The 20,920-nt window shown below is 43.7% G+C and overlaps 1 protein-coding gene and 1 pseudogene across 2 annotated transcripts in view; one reads left to right on the top strand and one right to left on the bottom strand.

The window, feature by feature from the left end:
- The window catches only part of PDCD6IP (programmed cell death 6 interacting protein), a 71,208-nt gene extending 62,287 nt beyond the window's left edge, over positions 1-8,921 (bottom strand). For both annotated transcript variants that reach the window (XM_019418603.2, XM_019418602.2), the window contains exon 1: positions 8,565-8,921. In XM_019418603.2, the coding sequence (XP_019274148.2) occupies positions 8,565-8,773 (209 nt within the window). In that variant the 5' untranslated portion in view covers positions 8,774-8,921. The remainder of the gene's footprint in view (positions 1-8,564) is intronic.
- On the top strand, positions 8,772-17,991 carry LOC109248840 (activated RNA polymerase II transcriptional coactivator p15-like; annotated as a pseudogene).
- Positions 17,992-20,920: the final 2,929 nt, after the last annotated feature.

Here is a 20,920-nt window from a genome sequence, read left to right on the forward strand (position 1 = left end):
AAGTGTAGGTGGCCCCAGAGCTAACCCTGGGCGGCAGTGAGGTGCAGCCAATGAATGGCCAGGGAGGCAGGCACTGGGAAGAAAGGGGACGATGGAAGAGAGGGGAGCACGCCAGCTAGGTCTCCAAGGCTCACAGCCCCGACCCACTCAGAGTGGTGGCTATGAACAATACAAAAATAGGCAGCTGACCAGGCCTTGGTTTGCTGACTCCTCTACAGTAAGCAAGAAAGGAAGTAGTAGGAGATAAAGCTACTTCCTCTGCAAATGGATCAGCGGGGAGCGGCTAAACAGAATGTCCTGAATTGTTTATAGCTATCTCTATTCAAAGCTTTTGGGCTCGACTCTCAAAACTTAAGCTGTGTAGGGAAAAAGTACATTTATATCATATATTGAAACACTAGAAGCTACGCGATGGAATCCTCAAAGTAAAATAGCTGTCTCAGGACAGGTGATGTAATTTAAAATAAGTACTATGGGAGGACAGTCACTGGAAATAATATCTGACTCCTATGGAGTCAACCCCAACAGAAACCAACTAATGCTTTTTTTTCTTAATTGTTTTTAACATTTATTTATTTTTGAGAGACAGAGAGAGTGCAAGCAGGAGAGGGTCAGAGAGAGAGAAGGCGAGACGCAGAATCCAAAGCAGGCTCTGAGCTGTCAGCACACATCCCGACGTGGGGCTTGAGCCCATGAACCATGAGATCATGACCTGAGACAAAGTCGAACGCTTAACCGACTGAGCCACCCAGGCGCCGCTCAACTAATGCTTTTCAAAGAAAGCAGCCATCGCTAACTGTAGTTACCACAGGCAAAATGCTACTTATTCCTACAACACGAAATACAACGAACTACTCCTTCTACATAATTCCATCACACTATCCCTTGTAATTCAGCCTAAATCTTAGGTCTCAAAATTCTCTACAGAGGGAACAAGGGCAGAAACAAGAAAATCTACCCACCTCTCTATCACTTAAATATGCTTTACTGTATCAGCAGATTCTAGCTTAGGATATACCTCTAACAAGTAGACCTCTGCTGCGAGTTTTCCACAAGTAGGAAGAAGGAACGCCAGTATGCTACAAAGTTGGTGAAAGACAGACAGACAGACAGACAGACAGAAAGAGCATTATGGGAAATAATGCTGCAAAGAATCCGTATGTACTTTTAATATTTTAGAAATAAGTAGGGGCGCCTGGGTGGCTCGGTCGGTTAAGCGTCCGACTTCGGCTCAGGTCATGATCTCACGGTCCGTGAGTTCGAGCCCCGCGTCGGGCTCTGTGCTGACAGCTCAGAGCCTGAAGCCTGTTTCAGATTCTGTGTCTCCCTCTCTCTCTGCTCCTCCCCTGTTCATGCTCTGTCTCTCTCTGCCTCAAAAATGAATAAACGTTAACAAAAAAATTAAAAAAAAAAAAAGAAAGAAGTAATGTTTTGGGGCGCCTGGGTGGCTCAGTCGGGTACGCATCCGACTTCGGCTCAGGTCACGATCTCACGGTTTGTGAGTTCGATCCCCACGTCAGGCTCTGTGCTGACAGCTCAGAACCTGGAGCCTGTTTCCGAGTCCGTGTCTCCCTCTTTCTCTCTGCCCCTCCCCTACTCACTTTCTGTCTCTCTCTCAAAAATAAATAAACATTAAAAAAGAAAGAAAGAAGTAATGTTTTAATCAACTATAAAATTTCAAACACATTTAAGAGGTATAATGTCACAGTGGGCGTATCTCAAGCTTGCAAGTCCGACAATCCTGAGTTTGAAACCCAAGTCCGCCAACTCGCCCCTGTGTGACTGTGTGCAAGTTATGAATAACCTCTCCAAACCCTTCCTGATGTCAGGTAATATCTCATTTAAGCATGAGAAAAAGATACCGTACTAGATTCTTAGGATAGTGTTGATACATAGTACATGTGACACAAACGGTGGCTGCAGATCATTATTTTGCAACTATTCAGAACTGCCTTTATACGTTCTTCGGTATTTTATAAAACCCAGTCACCTACAGCAAATATCCAATAGCTCAATTTCTCAAATCTCATGGGGGAAAAAAAAACCTAGGAAATGAATTCATTTCTTTGAACATACCAAAGACAGACTCGATTGGAAACTGTAGTTTTAAGGTTCAGGGGTGGGTGGGACAGGGCACCTGGGTGGCTCAGTCAGTTAAGCGTCCGACTTCTGCTCAGGTCATGACCTCACGCTTGGTGCGTTCAAGCCCCACGTCGGGCCCTGTGCTGACAGCTCGGACCCTGAAGCCTGCTTCAGACTGTGTCGCCCTCTCTCTCAGTCCCTCCTCCGCTCACCTCTGTGTGTCTCTCTCTCAAAAAGAAAACACTAAAAAAATAATTAAAAGAAAGAAGTTTAGGGGGAACACATGGAGATTGAGAACCAGTCCACACTAGCCAAAGTGACAGTGCAGTGCAAATTCTCATGACCTGTACGGCTCCAGTCAGTACTTAGGGCTGTGCAACCCCCAACCGCCAACCAGAAAGAGAAACAAGAGAATGCGAAGAGTTGGACCGCGTATTGGTCAGAGTTCATAGATCCTTCCAGAACCTTATTTCACACTTCTTTCTTCACCCAATTTATCACATGGAGACTCATTAATGAAGCATTTTGCAGCAGAGTATAGTAAAAACTAGTCAGGGAGTCAAGAGGTCTGGATCTTAGCTTAATTCTGCCACAGAGTCAACTGTGCGGGCTTAAACCTTCTGTGTGCACAAGATTCTCCTTAAGGTTACACAGAATGAAGACTGTCCTGACAAGCTTTCCTATTTAGGAAACATTAGAAGTGAGAATACAGAAAAACAAATCGGATTTTAAATCTTCCTTTAAATTATGTTTATTCATCTACGCAGAATAAAATTACTGAGCCAAATCAAGGTCTGCCAAGTACAGATATTCCTTGAGACCAAGGGCCAACTATTACATATCTTTACTTCCTCCACACTATTTGAATAACAAATCTGTAGGAGTGTCATTAGTGCTAAAATTATCTTAATATCCTCACTCCCAAACCAACAATCAGAATGTTAGCAACAGCTGTGAAGTAAAGTGGAACAGCAACATTTTCTTTTCCTGATCTATAAAAAACATTAGCGCTTGAAAAAAATTCAGAAACTATGAGACTAGTTCCATCAACTTTATTTACTACAAATGAAAATACTACCATAACGCAACAAACTAAACACTAACCCACAAGAGAATAACAGTTAGAATTTTTACAGAAATGTACATAAATGACTCAAGTTAGGGAAAACAAAACTAAAATTACAAACTATTTAAAAATAAATGTCAATGAAAATATTAATATCAAAACCAACTGATGCAGCCAAAGTAGACTGAGAAAAAGCATACACTCCTAAAATAAATGTATGAGAAAAACAAAAATGATGAGAAACTAATCATTCAATACAATAAGAAAGAGAAAACAAAAGTGAATGACAAAGGCAGTGAAGAAACCAAAACACAAAAAAGAAATTAAGAAAACAGACTTGGTTTTAAAAAAAAAAAATGGTAGCTTCAAACCCTTAGCAAATCTGATCAAGGGGGGAATCACACATAACATATGCACATTAAGAGTAAGAAAAAATTGCAACTATCAATTATGAAAAAAACATTTTGCAAGAACTTCCGTTTGACAAAAGGTATCATAAACACAATTAAGAAATAAGACACAGACACATAATGGAAAAAGAATAAACAACCAGAAAATGTAAAAAAAACTCCTAAAAATCAGGTAAGGAAAAAAACAAGCAACCCAGAAAATGGGCAAAGAAAAAGAACAGGCCATTCACAGAAAAAGAAATTAAGTGACACCAGTAAATGTAAGATGCTCTACCTCAGAGAAATCAGGGCAATACAGTGGAAAACAAGGTACTATCTCTCATCCATTGTTTAGCAAAAAGCAATAATTTAAGTTACTAACAGGGCACCCAGTGGTTCAGTTGGTTGAGCATCTGACTCTTGATTTTGGCTCAGGTCATGATTCTAAGGTTGTGGGATTAAGCCCTACATCAGGCTCTGCGCTGAGCATGGAACCTGCTTAAGATAGTCTCTCTGTCTCTCTCTCTCTCTCTGCCCCTCTCCCCCACTCGTGCTCTCTCCCCCACTCGTGCTCTCTCTTGCTCTCTCTCCCTAAAAAATAAAAAAATAAAAATAATTAACCTGCAAGTATCAGCCAGAATGCAGAGGAATAAAAAACTCACACATAGGTGTTGATGGGAATGTAAATTATGTCAAGTTTTTTTTTTAAATGTTTATTTATTTTTGACAGAGAGAGAGAGAGCGAGCATGAATGGGGCAGGGGCAGAGAGAGAGGGAAACGGAATCTGAAACAGGCTCCAGGCTCCAAGCTGTCAGCACAGAGCCTGATGCGAGGCTTGAACCCATGAACCGTGAGATCATGATTTGAGCTGAAGTAAGACATTTAACCAACTGAGGCACCCAGCGCCCTGGGAAGGTAAATTAATAAAACCACTGTGGAGAGATGAAAATATAAACAACCCTCTCCCAGTTAACCGGAGATCTGAATCAACACCCTTCTCTGTTCCCTCCCAAAATTCCACTAAAAAAAAGAATAAAAAATTTTCAAGATGTCAATGCACAAGGACAAAGACAACGGGAAACGGCCCAATAGCATACAAGAGGTTTCAGGAAATTTTCTAAAATATGAGGAGTGAAGGAATGAAGCAGAGAGAGAAAGCTGAAACTCTAATTGCCTAGAGGAGAGGGAGCTAACAAAGTAGAAGCCAAATCATGCCGGAGAAGCCAGAAAGGATCTAAATTAAGAAACAGGAGGCACCACTCAAAAAAGGAATCCAGTATGAGTCTGGGAAGAGAAGGAATGGTTGAAAATCTTTGAAAGAAACCATCAGGCTCCCAACTCCTCGACTGAGGAAAATGTTAAGGATGTCAAACACAGCGAAGCTGGGGGATCAAGCACAAGTAAGTGGGGAGGATGGGGACTGAGAGGCCATGGCTGGCAGTGCTAAATGCCTGCATCACTCTGTCTCCTTCTTCCTTACTAATAGAACCCCACATTTCAGCTGGGTATGTGGCTGCCCTTAATAAAGCTCCCTTTTTCTATCCTACCCTTCTGTGATGTGGACACACGCTAAAAGCCAGTAACATGAGCAAGGTGCTAGGGGGCAGCTTCCAGGAAATATTCTGGAAACTGAGCCCTCTGCCTTTCTCCCGTCTTTCCTACGATCTGAAACTTGGGTATGACTCCTATCTGGGCCTTGAGAACGAAGACTCTAGGCTTTACAGAGCAGACGGCCGGACGCCGCCGGAGCCTGATGAACTTCACAGAAGCACTACACCAGCCTCGGATGACCAGAACTACCTATCTACCAACTCTTCACCGGAAGAAAATCATAATTGAACTGATAACTTGGGATCTACTACATGCAGCTGAATCCAAGCCTAATACAGGTGTCACCCTAAACCAGATGACATAAAAGACTGCATGTATGACTGCTGAAATCCCCAACCTCCGTTTCCCCTTGGTCAAATTTCAGAAAGCTGACAACCAGGCTTTTTCATGGAAGGAGACCGGAAGCTTTCTCTCTTTAAAAAAAAAAAAACTGACTGCCGCAAAAAGACACACACACTGAGATCTGAAGTTTCCCTCCTCCCCCTCGAGGTTCCTGAGTTTGAGCTCCACGTTGGGCTCTGCACAGGCAGCACGGAGCCTGCTTGGGATGCTCTCTCTCCCTTGACCTCTGCCCCCTCCCCCACTTGCGCTGTCTCTACCAAAATAGAAGAACTTTAAAAACAAACAAAGTAAGATATTCCAGGGACACCTGGCCGGCTCAGTTGGTAGAGCATGTGAGTCTTGATCTCGGGGTCATGAGTTCAAGCCCCATGTGGAGTGTGGAGCCTACTTAAAAATAATAATAACATTTTTTTAAAAAATAAAGATATTCTGCTTGCTTGATTGAACGAACATGTCACAACTGTTTGATTTTTACAGCATATATACCCAAGGAACTTTTATATACACCTGCATCATAAAATTTAATAGACTGTAGTATATATCTATTAGCCTATCCTAGCACACTAGAAGGGCAAGTGAAAAAAATATAGTTGTTGAATGAAAGGGCTAGGAGAGAATAATATAGAGATGATGATGAAACACGGTTAGTTTCAAAGACACGATCTCTGCAACGACCTTAGTACCTAGGAATAGTTCTCACATTTATGCCTAAAAAAATAAGGATTGAACAAATGAATGAAGTTTTAAAAGTTCACAGCAGAACTCTATCACAACCACTATCCACTACTCCCTCTTGTATGTTAGTCTTTTTTAAGTTTTTTGAAAAAGAGAGTAGAAACAGGGGAGGGGCAGAGAGAGAGGGAGAGAGAGAGAATCCCAAGCATCTGCTCTGTCTGTGAGGAGCCCGATGCAGGGCTTCAACTCAGAAATCATGAGACCATGACCTGAACTGAAATCAACAGTTGGATGCTTAACTGACTGAGCCACCCAGGCCCCCCCTCTTGTCTGTTAGTCTTGAAATTGTGCACCAATTGCCTCTGAAAGCTCTAAGCTCCTTAAGAGCTGGGACCAAACAATCTATTTAACAAATCTGTTATCACAGTGTTTGTTACGCCACATCCCTTGCTTTCTTAATACTACTAATGGAAAATCCTCACTAAATACTATTCTGGTCTACATAAAAATCACTTTGGAGGGGAACCTGAGTGGCTCAGTCAGTTAAGCACCTAACTCTTGGTTTCCACCCAGGTAATGATTTCACAGTGTGGGAGGAGATCAAGCCCTGAATTCAGGCTCTGATCTGACAGCACAGAGCCTGCTTGGGATTCTCTCTCTCCCTCTCTGCCCCTCCTCTGCCTCTCAAAACAAATGCCCTTTTTAAAAACTCACTTTGCATTTTTTTTTTAAGTAAGTTAGTTCTAAAAACAATGACTAAGAATTCCTAGGTTACCTTAACAAAAAGCTCCTACTAAGTCTCAAACTAATGATCTTGGCAACCCGACAGTCCTATCTTTAAAAATGATACTGAGCCACTGGGTGGCTCAGTCAGATAAGCATCCAATTCTACGTTGCGGCTGGGGTCATGATCTCACCGTTCCTAACTTTGAGCCCCGCATCTGGCTCTGCCACTGACAGTGCAGAGCCTGCTTGGGATTCTCTCTCTGTCTCTCTGTCTCTCTCTCTCTCTTCCTCCCCGACTTGTGCTCGCTCAAAATAAACAAAAACAAACAAAAAAAAAAGGACACCAAAGGGTCCTAATCTCTCTGGGCAATCTATTCAGTATCCTCCCTTGGAGGAACCAGCCCTCCCCCAGTCCCTATTACTACCTCTTTTGATCCATGTGGGATGGAAAAGTTATAGCAGAGGGTGACTCACACAAGGGCAAGCAAATTAGTACATTTCCACTCATAAGTGGGCAAGAGCCAACCCAATCAGAGGCCTGCCATGGACTTCGCCAGAGAGAAGGAGAAAAGCACTCTCTTATTTATGTATTACGGACCATTGTAACCACAGTTAGAGCTGGGGGGGGCGGGGGGCATGTCTCCCAATACAGAAACAAAATTCACCTAAAAGGGAATCATCATGGGTGCAAGATTCTTTAGGCTTAAGTGGTTCTTAAACCTAAAGAAGCACTATCCCTACACTTTTCAGATACCAGAACAAATAAATAAACTAGTTTAACCAGGGCTTCTCCTTGCATCCTAATACAGCTGTGTCTGTCCGGTGAGACAAGGAGAATATGTAACACGTAAGAAACGAGGCTGTTCAAAGGTAGGCAAAAGCACATTTTGAACCGCTAAGTTACATGAAAACGTTGTCATCCGATCCGAAAAAGTACCGCAAACGGAACCCTCATTAAATACAGCATGAGCTGCACAAGCATTTGTTAGCATAACAAATTCACTCCCTTGGGCGCCTACCTGCTCGGGGAAGAAAAAAAAAAAACTGATTTTCAACAACCTCTCGAGTTTAATTTCAAATAACCGCAGCTCCTAACGCTGGGAATTCTCCGCCGTGCGATTATAACGAACTCAAAAAGGTGGCTCAGGCCGAGTGACAATAACGCGGTCAGTCCTAGACGTCCGACCCAGTGTCCCAATTCTCCCACTTCCCTCAAACGACTACGGTTAGGAAATCCTAACCCGGCCGGAAAGTTGCGCGGCGACGCAAAAATGGGGGGAAGGGCGGTGTCTCGGAGACCCCCCAAAAAGTGGGGGCAATTACTCGTGGGAAAATGCGGCGAGAGCGCGCGGCACGCGGGCAACCCCGTTCGCGCCGGGCATCCGATGGCCCGAGTCCCAGCAGAGCCGGGGCCGGGGCCGGGGCCGGGGCCGGCGCGGGCGGGCGGGCCGGACGGGAGGGCAGGGCGAGCGGCGGCCCGCGGGGCCGCTTCCAGCTCACCGAGGAGGAATGCGGGCCACACCTACGCGCCCGGCCCAGCCTGGGCGCGGCGGCCGGGCCGGGCCGTGCGGGCGGGGGAGGGGCCCCGCACGGGCGGAGGGGGACGCGGGGGAGGGGGACGCGGGGGCGGCGGGCCGCGGACCACCCCCCGACCGCTCGCCCCCGGGCCCACCTCAGGAGCGTCTCGAGAGCGCCCTCGTGCTTGTCCAGCGGGCGGCCGAGCGCGGCGCGGCGCAGCTTGCTGAGCTCCTCCGCCGCGCGGCAGTACTGGGCCTGCTCCTCGCCGCCGCTCGGGTACGTCTGCTGGATGAACTTCACCAGCGGCTTGGCCAGGTCCACCTCCGAGGTCTTCTTCAGCTGGACCGAGATGAACGTCGCCATGGCGGGCACCTCGGCCGCGGTTCGGGCCGCACAGGCCGCGCGGGACGCCGACGAGGGCCGAGGCGCGCGGACGACCCGGCTGGCGGACCGGCGGACCGACGAACCGACGGACGGGTTCTCCGCCCGAGCTGTGGGTCCGGCCACTTCCGGGAGCTCCCGCGCAGGCGCAGTGGGGCGCGCCGCCCGCAGTCACGTGAGGCGGGCGGGGCCGCGGAGCCGCGCCCGCGTCTCCGCGGGGGGCTGGATTTTTCTTTCGCAAGCGGAAGCCTCTCCTTCCAGCGCGCTGCTTGCGGCGCCTTCACGGAAAAGCCACGATGCCTCCACTCGAGCAACTTGTCGGTGAAGTGTTGTTACTGGCCCCTACGAGAGTTTGCGGCGACCTGTCCGAGACGTTGCAGCCTCGGGGTAGTTGTGACCTATGGTAGTTCACGCCACGCATTGCTATACACCAGGACTGAGGGCACAGTGAGCCTTATAGGCAAGGTCCCTGCCACGGTGCAATGCAACTTACAGGCAGGTAAGGACACAGAAACTAAGGTGTACAAAGTGTCCCGAGTATGGTAGGAAAAACAGGGTGCTCGGAGCGTAGGGTGTTAGGGTCCCTTGGAAGAACCTCATTTAAACAAGACGATCAGAGTAGGCTTCTCTGGGGTCAACTGAAAACGACCTGCACTTTGAGATGATGCTTGACATTAGAAGAGGGGAAGAGTGGCAAAGGAGAATCTCGCACACCGATGGGGTTGCAAGTGCCAAGTCCCCAGGAAGCAAACACTTCCCTTGTTCGGGAAGTTGAAGTAAACGGTGGCAAAAACTTAAAAACCACACAGGGAATGGGATAAAATAAAGTTAGAAGAGTAAGCAAGCATCAGTCATTCAGAACCTGTAGGCCAAGTTACAGAATTTGTATTACGGAATAAATGCCAAGGAAGCCATAAGTGGGATTTAGGCGATATCGACATGATACGGTTTACGTTTTAAAAAGGCCACCCTGTGCATCAATCTGATGTCGTATCTCTTGATGGGATGTAGCATGAAGTATACAATATCATCTATGATATATTCCAGGCAAAAATGTGTAACTTGAGTCTATCAAGCCTTTGCACCTAACAAACAGCTTATTAGAAATACAGGGGATACGGGAGCAAACGAAATGATCCATAGGAAGTAACCAAACATCCAAGAGGTGGAATATTCTGCAGGACAACCGGCTCCATCTCTTCAACGATGGATCGTTATGAAAAAAGCCACTGCTGTATGAAAAAACAAAAAAATTTAGGGTACATAAGAGCAGATTGAATCCTAGTACGAAGAGGCTCCCTACAAAATGCATTTTCAGGACGGTTGAAGAAATTTCGATATCGAGGGACTGAATATAAGATGCAAATGTATTGCCATGGAAAGATGGAGATTATTAACTGAAAAGAGCAAGTCACGGAACAGTATGTATGTTACGGTATCTCACTTTGGTTACAAAATGCATATATGTGTATTTGTGTACTACAAAAAATATCTAGGATTATGCTGGAAGGTTTTAGCAGTTTAATCTTTAGAAGTAGAAATGTATATTTTTGTTTTCTTTATTGTGTACCTTTTTTTATAATGGTTGAGTTTTGCGAAGCTTTTTAAATTAATTTTTATATTGGAGTATAGCTTACACACAATGTTACATTCGTTTCAGGTGTACAATATAGTGATTTTGACAAGTCTGCAAATTATGCTGTGCTCACCACAAGTGTCGCTAGCTTGTCACCATACAGTGCGATGATCATACCGTTGACTCTGTCCCCTATGCTGTACCTTTTATACCTGTGACTTATTCATTCCATAACTGGAAGCCTATGTCTCCTCTCCTCCCATGGCCCTTCACCCATTTTCCCCATCCCCCCCATCAGCTCTCTATATTTATGGGTTTTGCCCATCATACATACTACTTTTGTTATAAAAGTTTATTTTACCACAATTTTCATTTATTGTTTTTTAACATTTATTTATTTTTGAGAGGCAGGAAGAGACAGAGCACAAATGGGGGATGGGCAGAAAGAGGCAGAATCAGAAACAGGTTCCTGGCTCCGAGCTGTCAGCACAGAGCCCAATAAGGGGCTAGAACCCACAAACCGTGAGATCATGACCTGAGCCAAAGGTCACCCAGGCGCCCCTACAATTTTCATCTTTTTAGTAAAAGATTCTAGGTTAAAATAAAACAACCACTTTGCTATGTAGACAATGCATTAAAGAAAGGCAAGGTGAAAGCAGAGAAGTAAATCATGAGATGGTTTCAGAAATCCAAACGAGATCACGAAAGGTAACATTAGCAGGAATGAGCTAAGTTGATGTGTTTTTGAGTTACAAATTGAAGAATTTACTGATAAACAGGATAGGAAGGTGAAGAGAAGGGAGTGATCAAGGATGACACCTGGTTTTGGTGCCTGAACTTCTGAGTGGTCAGTAGAATCATTTACTGATACAAGGAGAACTGATGTATAATCCACTGATGGGGGAGGGGATCGGGAGTGTTTGTACCCAGCCGTTCAAGTGGAGTCAATAAATTGGCAACTGGGTATATGGGATTAGAGCTTGTGGGAGAGGTCTTGTTTGGGAATCAGCAGTCAGCTGATTTTTAAAACCCTGGGACTATAAAGGAACACGAAGAAATAGAAATAGGTCAGAAGCTATCAATTAGGAAGGATAGTATCAGATTAGGTGTATTTTTAAGACTGAAGATGATAGATTATCCTATAGGTTGGGTCACAGAACTGATGCACTGGGGATTCAGAAGAGCCCGAGAAGCAAAGTGCATGAAAAGAGGAGAGGAAAGGGCAACCATAACACGGAGGGTGGAAGGGGGCGATTAACCATCAGAAAGATGTGGGATAAATCATTTGTTGAGGCAGGTGGGAAATGAACACAGATGTAGTTAACTGCGCAGCATTGGTCAAGGGAAGATAAGGCGATCCTGTCTGATGGAACTTAGAATAAAATCTAAACTCCTTACCACAGCATGATCTATTTCTGCGTATCTCTTCAACTTCATATGTTGCCACTTGTTCCTCATTTATTACTGCCCGGTCACGTTGGTCTTATTTCAGTTCTCAAAATCACTAAGATCTGTCTTTCCTCATATGACTTACAACTTCCTCCCCACTTTCTTCATGTGTAGGTTGAAATGTCTCCTCCCCATTACTCCCCCCTTGTTACTGTCTAACTCAGCCATTGTTTATTTCCTTCAAAACACTTACCTAACTAGGAAGTATTTTTGTTGCTGTTGATTTAATATTTGTCTGACTTCCCCACTAGAATATAAGCTCTGTAAGGGCAAAAATGTTTTGTTTTGTTTTTTAAGTACTGTTATATCCAGCACTAGGCACGTGGTAGGCACTCAGTAAATATTTTTGAATGAGTAAATTAAAGTTTCACGGCTTGTAAAAAAAAAATTTAGATTTCTACTATCAAAATGACAACCTTTCTCAATAAGAGGTACCCTCATTAATTTGATAATAAGCCAGCGTAGTTAGTTAGGCAAGAATCATTAATTAAGCAGTAGGCCAGTGGCCAAGGAAGGATGGCATATGCTTGTGTTCTGATAATAACGAATTTCATAACTGTCTCTTGTGACAAAATTCAACAACTAGCCTCCTCGGGGATGTCTGTCTCCTCTCATTCACTCCTTCTCATCATCCTCCCTGTACCAGGCGATCTTCTAGAGCTCATTCAAGACAGCTCAAGTTGCCTCCTACAGGAAGCCTTCCTGCATCTCCCTACACCCCACCTCCCCACAGCCCCCGATTTCCCTTTGGCTCGGGCACACAGCATAGGTACTCGGAAGGCTGCTATTTCCCAGCCTCTCCCCAGACCAAAGCTCCAGGGGTGGTGGTGGTCCTCATACTCTTATTTTCTGTTTGCCACGGGGCCTGTGCTGTGCCTGGCACAGAGCCTGCGGTGAGTGCAGTGTTCGGGGAAGTGGCCTGAATTTCTCCCTTTCCAGTATACTCCTCCATGCCTCTTTTCCAGCTTTCATCCATTTCTTTTCCTCCCCCTCCCCCCTGCTCTTCTAGTGTCATTTCAAAACATTTCTCTTTTCTGTCTTCAGAGCATAACATGCCTTCTCTAGAAAATTTGGCACATTTGAAGAATCACATGTAAAATAAAACGCTGCGATTCCACAAGCTGGATGTTTTCTTTAAGCAAAATTCTTTGCACTTCCTTCTCTGCACATATATTTTCTTTGGATAATTCTCATGTCTCTGTGTGTGCAATTTTGTATCTCATTATTTTTTTCTTTTCTTCATATTCTGTCAAGCATGTTCACACATCAATAAAGTTGCTTTGTAAACACTGAAAAACAATTCCAGAATCTCAGTATCTTAACATCGTAAACTCTCCAGGGTCGCTGTCCTCCAAGAAGCGTCTTAGTGATCCAGACTACTTTGATCTTGTAACTCAATTATCTCAACATGAGACACCACTTTCAGAGGGGAAGAGGAAATCTACGGCATCACACAGCAGTTTTTCACTGCCTCAGCCGTCACTTCCACTCACATTTCACTGGCTAGACCCTCTCACCTGGCCCCATCAAAATGCAGTGGGACTGGGAAGGATAGTCTTCTTGGTGCCCAGGAAGGAAGGGAGGGCTGGATGTTAAGGAGCACTGGTGATGCATTCCAAGGATGAGTTTCACTGCTTCTGAACTTGCTAGTGGCAATATTGATATTCCATCTGTGTAATGAAACTTCATAAAATGCATTATTAGAGTATAGTAGCCTCAGTGTAATGTTTTGGGGGGATGTTAAATCAGTAGATTTTTCTCCCTGATAATCTATAGTTCTGGTGGGCCCATCGTCACCCCACCGATTGAACCAGTGGAAATACTTGCATCTTTGGAAGGAGCAAACCCGATGAAAACAGGTTTGAATTTCAAAATAAGAGTTTTTGAAGTCCATATTGAGACAATAGCCGGAAGGTAAGCACTTGTTATTTTGGGAGGAGTCCAGCTTTGTTTGGGAGGAAAGAGGCTGATATAAACCAAGCCCATAAGGCCACAAAAGAGAGTGTTTACAATGAATGAATGAAAGGGTAAATAGGACAAGGGTTTGGTGTAAGGAAAGTTCGTGCACTGCAAGAAAGAGAAGCGCTTTGGGGGCTGAGAGGAAGAGTGAGAGGGTAAAGGGCAGAAGGTAAACGAGATGTCATTACTTCCTTACTCCACACTCTAGAGTGTTGCGTAGGTAAGGGACAGGGGCCTCAAGGATAGGATAGAAGTAGAAACAAACAGACGAAATCAAGAGCAGCAAGGATGTCACGTTACGTCTCCTGTGTAAGGAATGGAAAGCAGAAAATGGTGTGGGGCAGGAGCACTGGTTTTTTTGCAACATGTAATAGAGAATATTTGTCTCTTTAATCTGCATATTTAACTTTCCAAAAAATGCAACACGTATGCAAAAAAAGAAAATTACTCATGTGTCACATATGGGTATGTAAATTTTGTCCACATAGCAGCAAAATTTTTAAAGAGAAATAGGGAAACTATTAAACCTTTTATCTCCAGTTACTCCCTAGGTAAGCCCTCTCTCTCATCCCAAATACTGCTGTTCGTGTTTCCATCAGTTGCCAGTTCTCTGATACCATTCACAGCTATTTAAATAACTACTGCCTCTTGCCACTAGTGTCTCTCCTAGACGAGAGTCACTTTACGTGGGTAAGATAACTTCTAAGGATAAAGTATCAGAATTATTTTGAAAAAAATGAATAGAAGTAAGTATTTTGGGAAAGCTGAAAATTATGAGTATCTGAACACTGAGGGCATGTTTCAAGACTCCTACTTTCACTAAAATCCAATCTTTGTTTAAGCATTTCAACTTGAGCAAGGAACACCATCACCCCGTCACCCTGACTTTTGCTGTGAATTTGCTTTTACAGCTACACAAGAATGTGTGTCTCGTCTGTTCCCTGCAGCGTTCATTAGCTCTGTTTCAGATTCAGAGAGCAATCAGTAAGTGTTACTAGGACCTCTTCATACTAAACAAACTTGAGTTCCTTGTAAGAAAATTATGCATATACGCAAAGTATGCATAATTTCTCTTGTCTTTGCTTATTTAATATTTATGACCATGTGTTAAAAAACAAACCTGTAAATTTCATGATACAAAGCATTTGTAACGTTTGGATGATCCTACTAAGTCATTCAGCAAGTATCTCTGAGTTCCTACTGTATGCCAAGCAAAATTTAAATCAAGAGCATTCTGCAGCCAATCGATCAATGCATTGTATATATTTACAGAGGTCTTGATTCTACTCTCACAGAGGATGGCTTATAAGAAGAGAACAGTTAAGGGAAGGCCTAAAAGGGCAGTGGTGCAACAGACCTAAAGAGTAGCCAGGCCAGATTGAAGCAGGAGGATGAAGGCCTCCAGAAGGAAGGTCCCAAAGAGAAAAAAAAAGAAAGATTGGTGGGATTAGATACAATACCTGATATGATGGAGCTTTCAGAAAAAAGTATATCAGGAAGAAGAAAAGAATGGCAGTGATACTCTAAGAAAAAAGACTGAGCAAGTAAGGAAATACATCATAGTGCATAGCTTTGTATGCTATTAACAAATTTTACAGTCGTAATAAACCCTAATTTGTTTAAGATTTTATTCGTAAGAAATCTCTACACCCAACATGGGGCTCAAACTTAACAACCCCAAGATCAACACTTGCACGCTCTACCGACTGAGCCAGCCAGGTACCCCTAAATGCTAATTTTTGAAGGTGATGTCCACCATTTTTCTTCCTGGAAAAGTCATTTTCTCTTTGTAATTAACAAGTAATTTGTGGGACTATACTTTGAGACTGTATAAATATATTGTTCCTCCTTAAACATTTTTCCACTGATTTTTTTTCTTGCTTTGATGATTCTTCCCTGAACCTATTGTTGCTATGATGATTGCAAAATGGAAATTTTCTTATCCCTCATTCCTCCCATATTTATTAGTTGGCATTATTCTGTAAGTAAGTTTACAGGAGAGTTTTCTTTTTTTTCCCATTTATTTACTTATTCATTCAGTTATAAATTTGTTCATATCATCATGGACTCATAGATTATAATCTATTCTATTCCTATCATTATGTATTTTGATACTGTATTTTGTTTAAGATTTGGCCAATGGAAAAAGGAGATTAGAGTGGGAGAGAGCCAAAGTATAAGAGACTCTTAAAAACTGAGAACAGGGGCACCTGGGTGGCTCAGTCAGTTAAGCGTCCGACTTCAGCTCAGGTCACGATCTCACGGCTGGTGAGTTCAAGCCCCGCGTCGGGCTCTGGGCTGATGGCCCGGAGCCTGGAGCCTGCTTCCGATTCTGTGTCTCCCTCTCTCTCTGCTCCTCCCCGGTTCATGCTCTGTCTCTCTCTGTCTCAAAAATAAATAAACGTTAAAAAAAAAATTAAAAAAAAAACAAACTGAGAACAAACTGAGGGTTGAGGGGGAGTGGGAGGGAGGGGAGGGTGGGTGATGGGTATTGAGGAGGGCACCTTTTGGGAGGAGCACTGAGTGTTGTATGGAAACCAATTTGACAATAAACTTCATATATTGGAAAAAAATAAAAAAGAAAAAAATAAATTATTACTGGTACAGAAAAAAAAAAAATGATTTGGCCAATGGAAACACCATCAGGCTGGCTCCTAGGTTCTTTTACCCCTACGCTTTAATTTTTAAATTTTCAAACAGTATAGAATTTTATTTTTTTTTAATTTTTTTTTTAACGTTTATTTATTTTTGAGACAGAGAGAGACAGCATGAACAGGGGAGGGTCAGAGGGAGAGGGAGACACAGAATCGGAAGCAGGCTCCAGGCTCTGAGCCATCAGCCCAGAGCCCGACGCGGGGCTTGAACCCACGGACAGTGAGATCGTGACCTGAGCCGAAGTCGGATGCTTAACCGACTGAGCCACCCAGGCGCCCCTATTTATTTTTTTTTAATGTTTATTTATTTTGAGACAGAGACAGAGCATGAATGGGGGAGGGTCAGAGAGAGAGGGAGACACAAAATCTGGTGCAGGCTCCAGGCTCTGAGCTGTCAGCACAGAGCCCAACGCGGGGCTCGAACTCACGGACCGTGAGATCATGACCTGAGCCGAAGTCAGACGCTCAACCAACTGAGCCACCCAGGCGCCCCAAACAGTATAGAATTTTAAAGAGAACACCTACATATCCACCACAAGATTCTAACGTTAACATCTTATTATGACATGTATCTGTCTTTATCACACATCTATCTAATCATCCCTCTGTCCATCTGTCCATTAATCTATCTTAGTTTTTGGACCTATTTCATAGTACATTGCAAATATCAGAAAGGAAAAGTAGAATACGTAATCTGATTGGTGAGTGGGTGATGGAAATCAAAAAATATTTAAATGATACCATCAAATGTCATTTAAACCTGACAAACCAAATAGCAGAAGGAAGTAAGGAAAAAGGAGACCAAATAATTAAGAAAAAGGCATTAGTAAAAAGGTAAACCTTCAAGTGTGTATACACACTTGATCTCAGGGTCGTGATCTCAGATCTTGATCTCAGGGTCGTGAGCTCAACCCCCAAACCCCCACGTTGGGCTCCATGCTGATCTAAAGCTTACCTAAAAGAGACTTACAAGCAAGTGAGCAGAAGGCTGTTCGGCCGCAAGAGCGGGGCGATACCTAAACCAAAGGAACTTGTTTCTGCAAGCTTTTCTGGCACTGATTCTGACAGTGAGGTTGACAGAAAGTTAAAGCAGAAAAAGCAAGTTACTCCAGAAAAACCTGTAAAGCCAAAGACTGGTGAGACGTGAAGAGCCCTGTCATCCTCTAAGCAGAGCAGCAGCAGAGATGATAACTAGTTTCAGATTGGGAAAACGAGGTATGTCAGTGTTCCAGACTTTAAAGGGAAAGTCCTAATTGATGTGAGAGAATATTGGGTGGATCCGGAAGGTGAAATGAAACCAGGAAGAAAAGGTATTTCTTTAAATCCTGAGCAATGGAGCCAGCTGAAGGAACAGATTTCTGACATTGACGATGCAGCAAGGAAACTGTAAGATCAGAGCCATATAAAACCTGTACTGCTCTAGTTGTTTTCATCTGTCTTTTTACATTGGCTTTTGTTTTCTAAATGTTGTTTTCCAAGCTATTGTATATTTGGATTGCAGAACAATTTGTTAGATGAATACTTTTTTTTTAATGTGCATTATGAAAAATGTTCTGAGTGAAGCTAATTGTCAACTTTATTAAGAGGATTGCTTTGTGCCCACCACCTAGTGTAAAATAAAATCAAGTAATACAAAATAAATAAATAAGGTAAAATATATGCATAAACACCAAAAGAAGGGGCACTTGGGTGGCTTAGCCATTTGGGCATCCAACTGTTGATTTCTGCTCAAGTCATGATTGCATGCATGGTATGAGATCAAGCCCCACAGCAGGTCCCAGGCTGGATGTGGAGCCTGCTTAAGATTCTGTCTCTCAAAGAGAGAGAGAGAGAGAGAGAGAGAGAGGGAGGAAGGAAGGAAGGAAGGAAGGAAGAAGAAAGGAAAGAAAGAAAGAAAAAGGAAAGAAAAGGAAGGAAGAAAAGAAAAGGAAAGAAAGGAAAGAAAGAAAAAGGAAAGAAAAGGAAGGAAGAAAGGAAAGAAAGAAAAGAGAAAAGAAAGAAAGAAAGAAAAAGAAAAGGAAGGAAGGAAGGAAGGAAGGAAGGAAGGAAGGAAGGAAGGAAGGAAGGAAGGAGGAAGAAAATTAAAAAGAGCAAATAGGCCAAATGGGGAAAAACAGTAAAAATAATGATACACTTAACAAGTAAAGCACTGAAAAGTGTGACAAAATTGACATTGAACATAACAATCATAAATGTAATTGGGTTTAAATCAACCATTGAAAGGAGAAGACTTTTATGTTGACTCGCAAAGGAAAACCTAGATATGATAGATGATAAAATTGGCCACAAATTCTTACCCTCCCTTCATCTGTGACTTTGCCGTGTGCGAAATCTTTCCCATCAAGCCGTGGAGTCTTTTCCTCCATCCCTTAAGTCTGGGTTGTTGCTGTGAATTGCTTTGGCCAGTGGGCATCAGCAGTTGGAATGCAAGTGACCCTTCGGTCATCAGGGCTGGTCCCTTCGTGCTACACTTGAAACCCTGTGACTTCTGAGTGTGCAGTTTAGCCTGCTGGATTATGAAAGACACATGGCCCAGTCACTCTCCCAGGCCTAGCCGACAACCAGCTAGCTGTTAGACGTGTGAGCAAAGCTATCTCAGAGAATCCAGCCACCGGCCAGCCCCCTTGCTGACCTCAAACACATGAGCAAGCCCAGCAGAGATTAGCCGAGCCAGCCCAGATAACACGCGCCAACCAAACAACAGAATTATGAGCTGAATGGCTCTTGATTTAAGCCACTAAGTTCTGGTATGGTTTATGATGCCTCAAAAGTCACCTCGAAGCGATACACTTAAACGAAGTGATTCAGAAAGGATAAATAAGACCAGACAAAGATACACAAGACAAGTGAAACAATAAGAATGCAAAGGTGGTTATCTTGATGTCGGACGATGCAAGCCAAAAAGACTTAAACACAATGGAGGACACTTCATCATACTAAAGGATGACGTTTTCCAGAAAAAAAAATAAATAAATAAAGGCTACAATTAAAAGTTTTTAATAACTGTGTATAAGACAACCTAAAATTCATGTGCCAATACATATGTACCATACGCCAAATAACAACCACCATCAAAAAAAAAAAAAAAAAAAAACCTACAAGATTAAATTTCCAAGTAATTTCGACTCTTTGGGCCAAATCTAAGGGAATTAAAAGGAATTTTGCCCAGGAATGATCCGAAGAAGATACATTTGGAAGCAAGGTAGGTCGATTAAAAGTAATAATGTGGAATGCCTCATTAAGAGAGATGTGGCCTTGGGGCGCCTGGGTGGCTCAGTCGGTTAACCAGCCGACTTTGGCTCAGGTCGTGATCTCGTGGTCAGTGAGTTCAAGCCCCGCGTCGGGCTCTGTGCTGACAGCTCGGAGCCTGGAGCCTGTTTCAGATTCTGTGTCTCCCTCTCTCTTTGACCCTCCCCCGTTCATGCTCTGTCTCTCTCTGTCTCAAAAATAAATAAACGTTAAAAAAAATTAAAAAAAAAAAAAGCGACATGGCATTGCAAATTCTAGGGCAGATGAAAAAGTATACTCCACTTTGATGTCAGGCTGTACTCTATGAAAATTAATATTCGTCTTTGGGAGTTGATGATTCAACAGTAACCTCCAGCACCTTTAAGAGAACAAAGTGACTCATCCACAAGTCCCAGAAGTGAGTTCTTTCACCCACTTTGTAGTTTGTGTGGGGCCTGGCTAGTCCCAGTTCCCCACGGTCACTCGGACTATGAGAGGACTTCACTGCTCTTACTCCCCAGGGCATTTGTGTATAGTTCTCAGGGAGAAGTAATTCTGTCCCCCCGAGAACATTCAGCAGTGTCTGGGACGTTTTGGGTTTTAACAACTCGAGGGGGCGGAGGATGACGGGGGAGGGATGCTGCTGGCATCCGGAGGGGAGAGTAGAAGCCAGTGATGCTACCTACATGCACAGTACTGGGCCCCACAGCCAAAACCGACCCAGCCTAAAATGTCAGTAGTACCAAGGGTGAGATTCACTCTTGGGAAAGGTACTGTTCAGAACAGGCTCCGAATTGTGAGGACACTGCCGGGAATACAGTCCAATCCGTCGGAAGGGGTGGGCTGTTTCAAAGAATGAACGAAGACCGGCTTTGAGAGGGGAGAAAGAAGCATTGTTGAGAGAGGTGGGTGCCTAAAAATAGGGGACAAGAATCGGGAAATAGAGTACAACAATGAGCATTGAATTTCATAAGGACTTTTCCGTTAAACTAAGGAGAAAGGCATTGTCATTCTTTTCGTTGCCCCAACTCTTACCAAAGGGAGATTGAGGAAACAAGGAACTGGCCCCTCACTCACACCTCTTCGGACCACAGAAAGAGGAAGCTGCATTCTGTCCTGGTGACTGTTTCCAGAAGTGCCAAGTGGTGACCAGCAACATGACAAGTGTTCATGCAGAGATGGGAGCACCCAAGAGGAATATATGTGTGAAGAGCCGGGTACGGATACAACTAAGGGGTTTAAGATCAGCTTTTTCTGGTAGAC

This window comes from Panthera pardus, unplaced genomic scaffold (genome assembly GCF_024362965.1).
Source record: "Panthera pardus isolate Hobbes unplaced genomic scaffold, ASM2436296v1 HiC_scaffold_16, whole genome shotgun sequence".
Taxonomy (NCBI): Eukaryota; Metazoa; Chordata; class Mammalia; order Carnivora; family Felidae; genus Panthera; species Panthera pardus.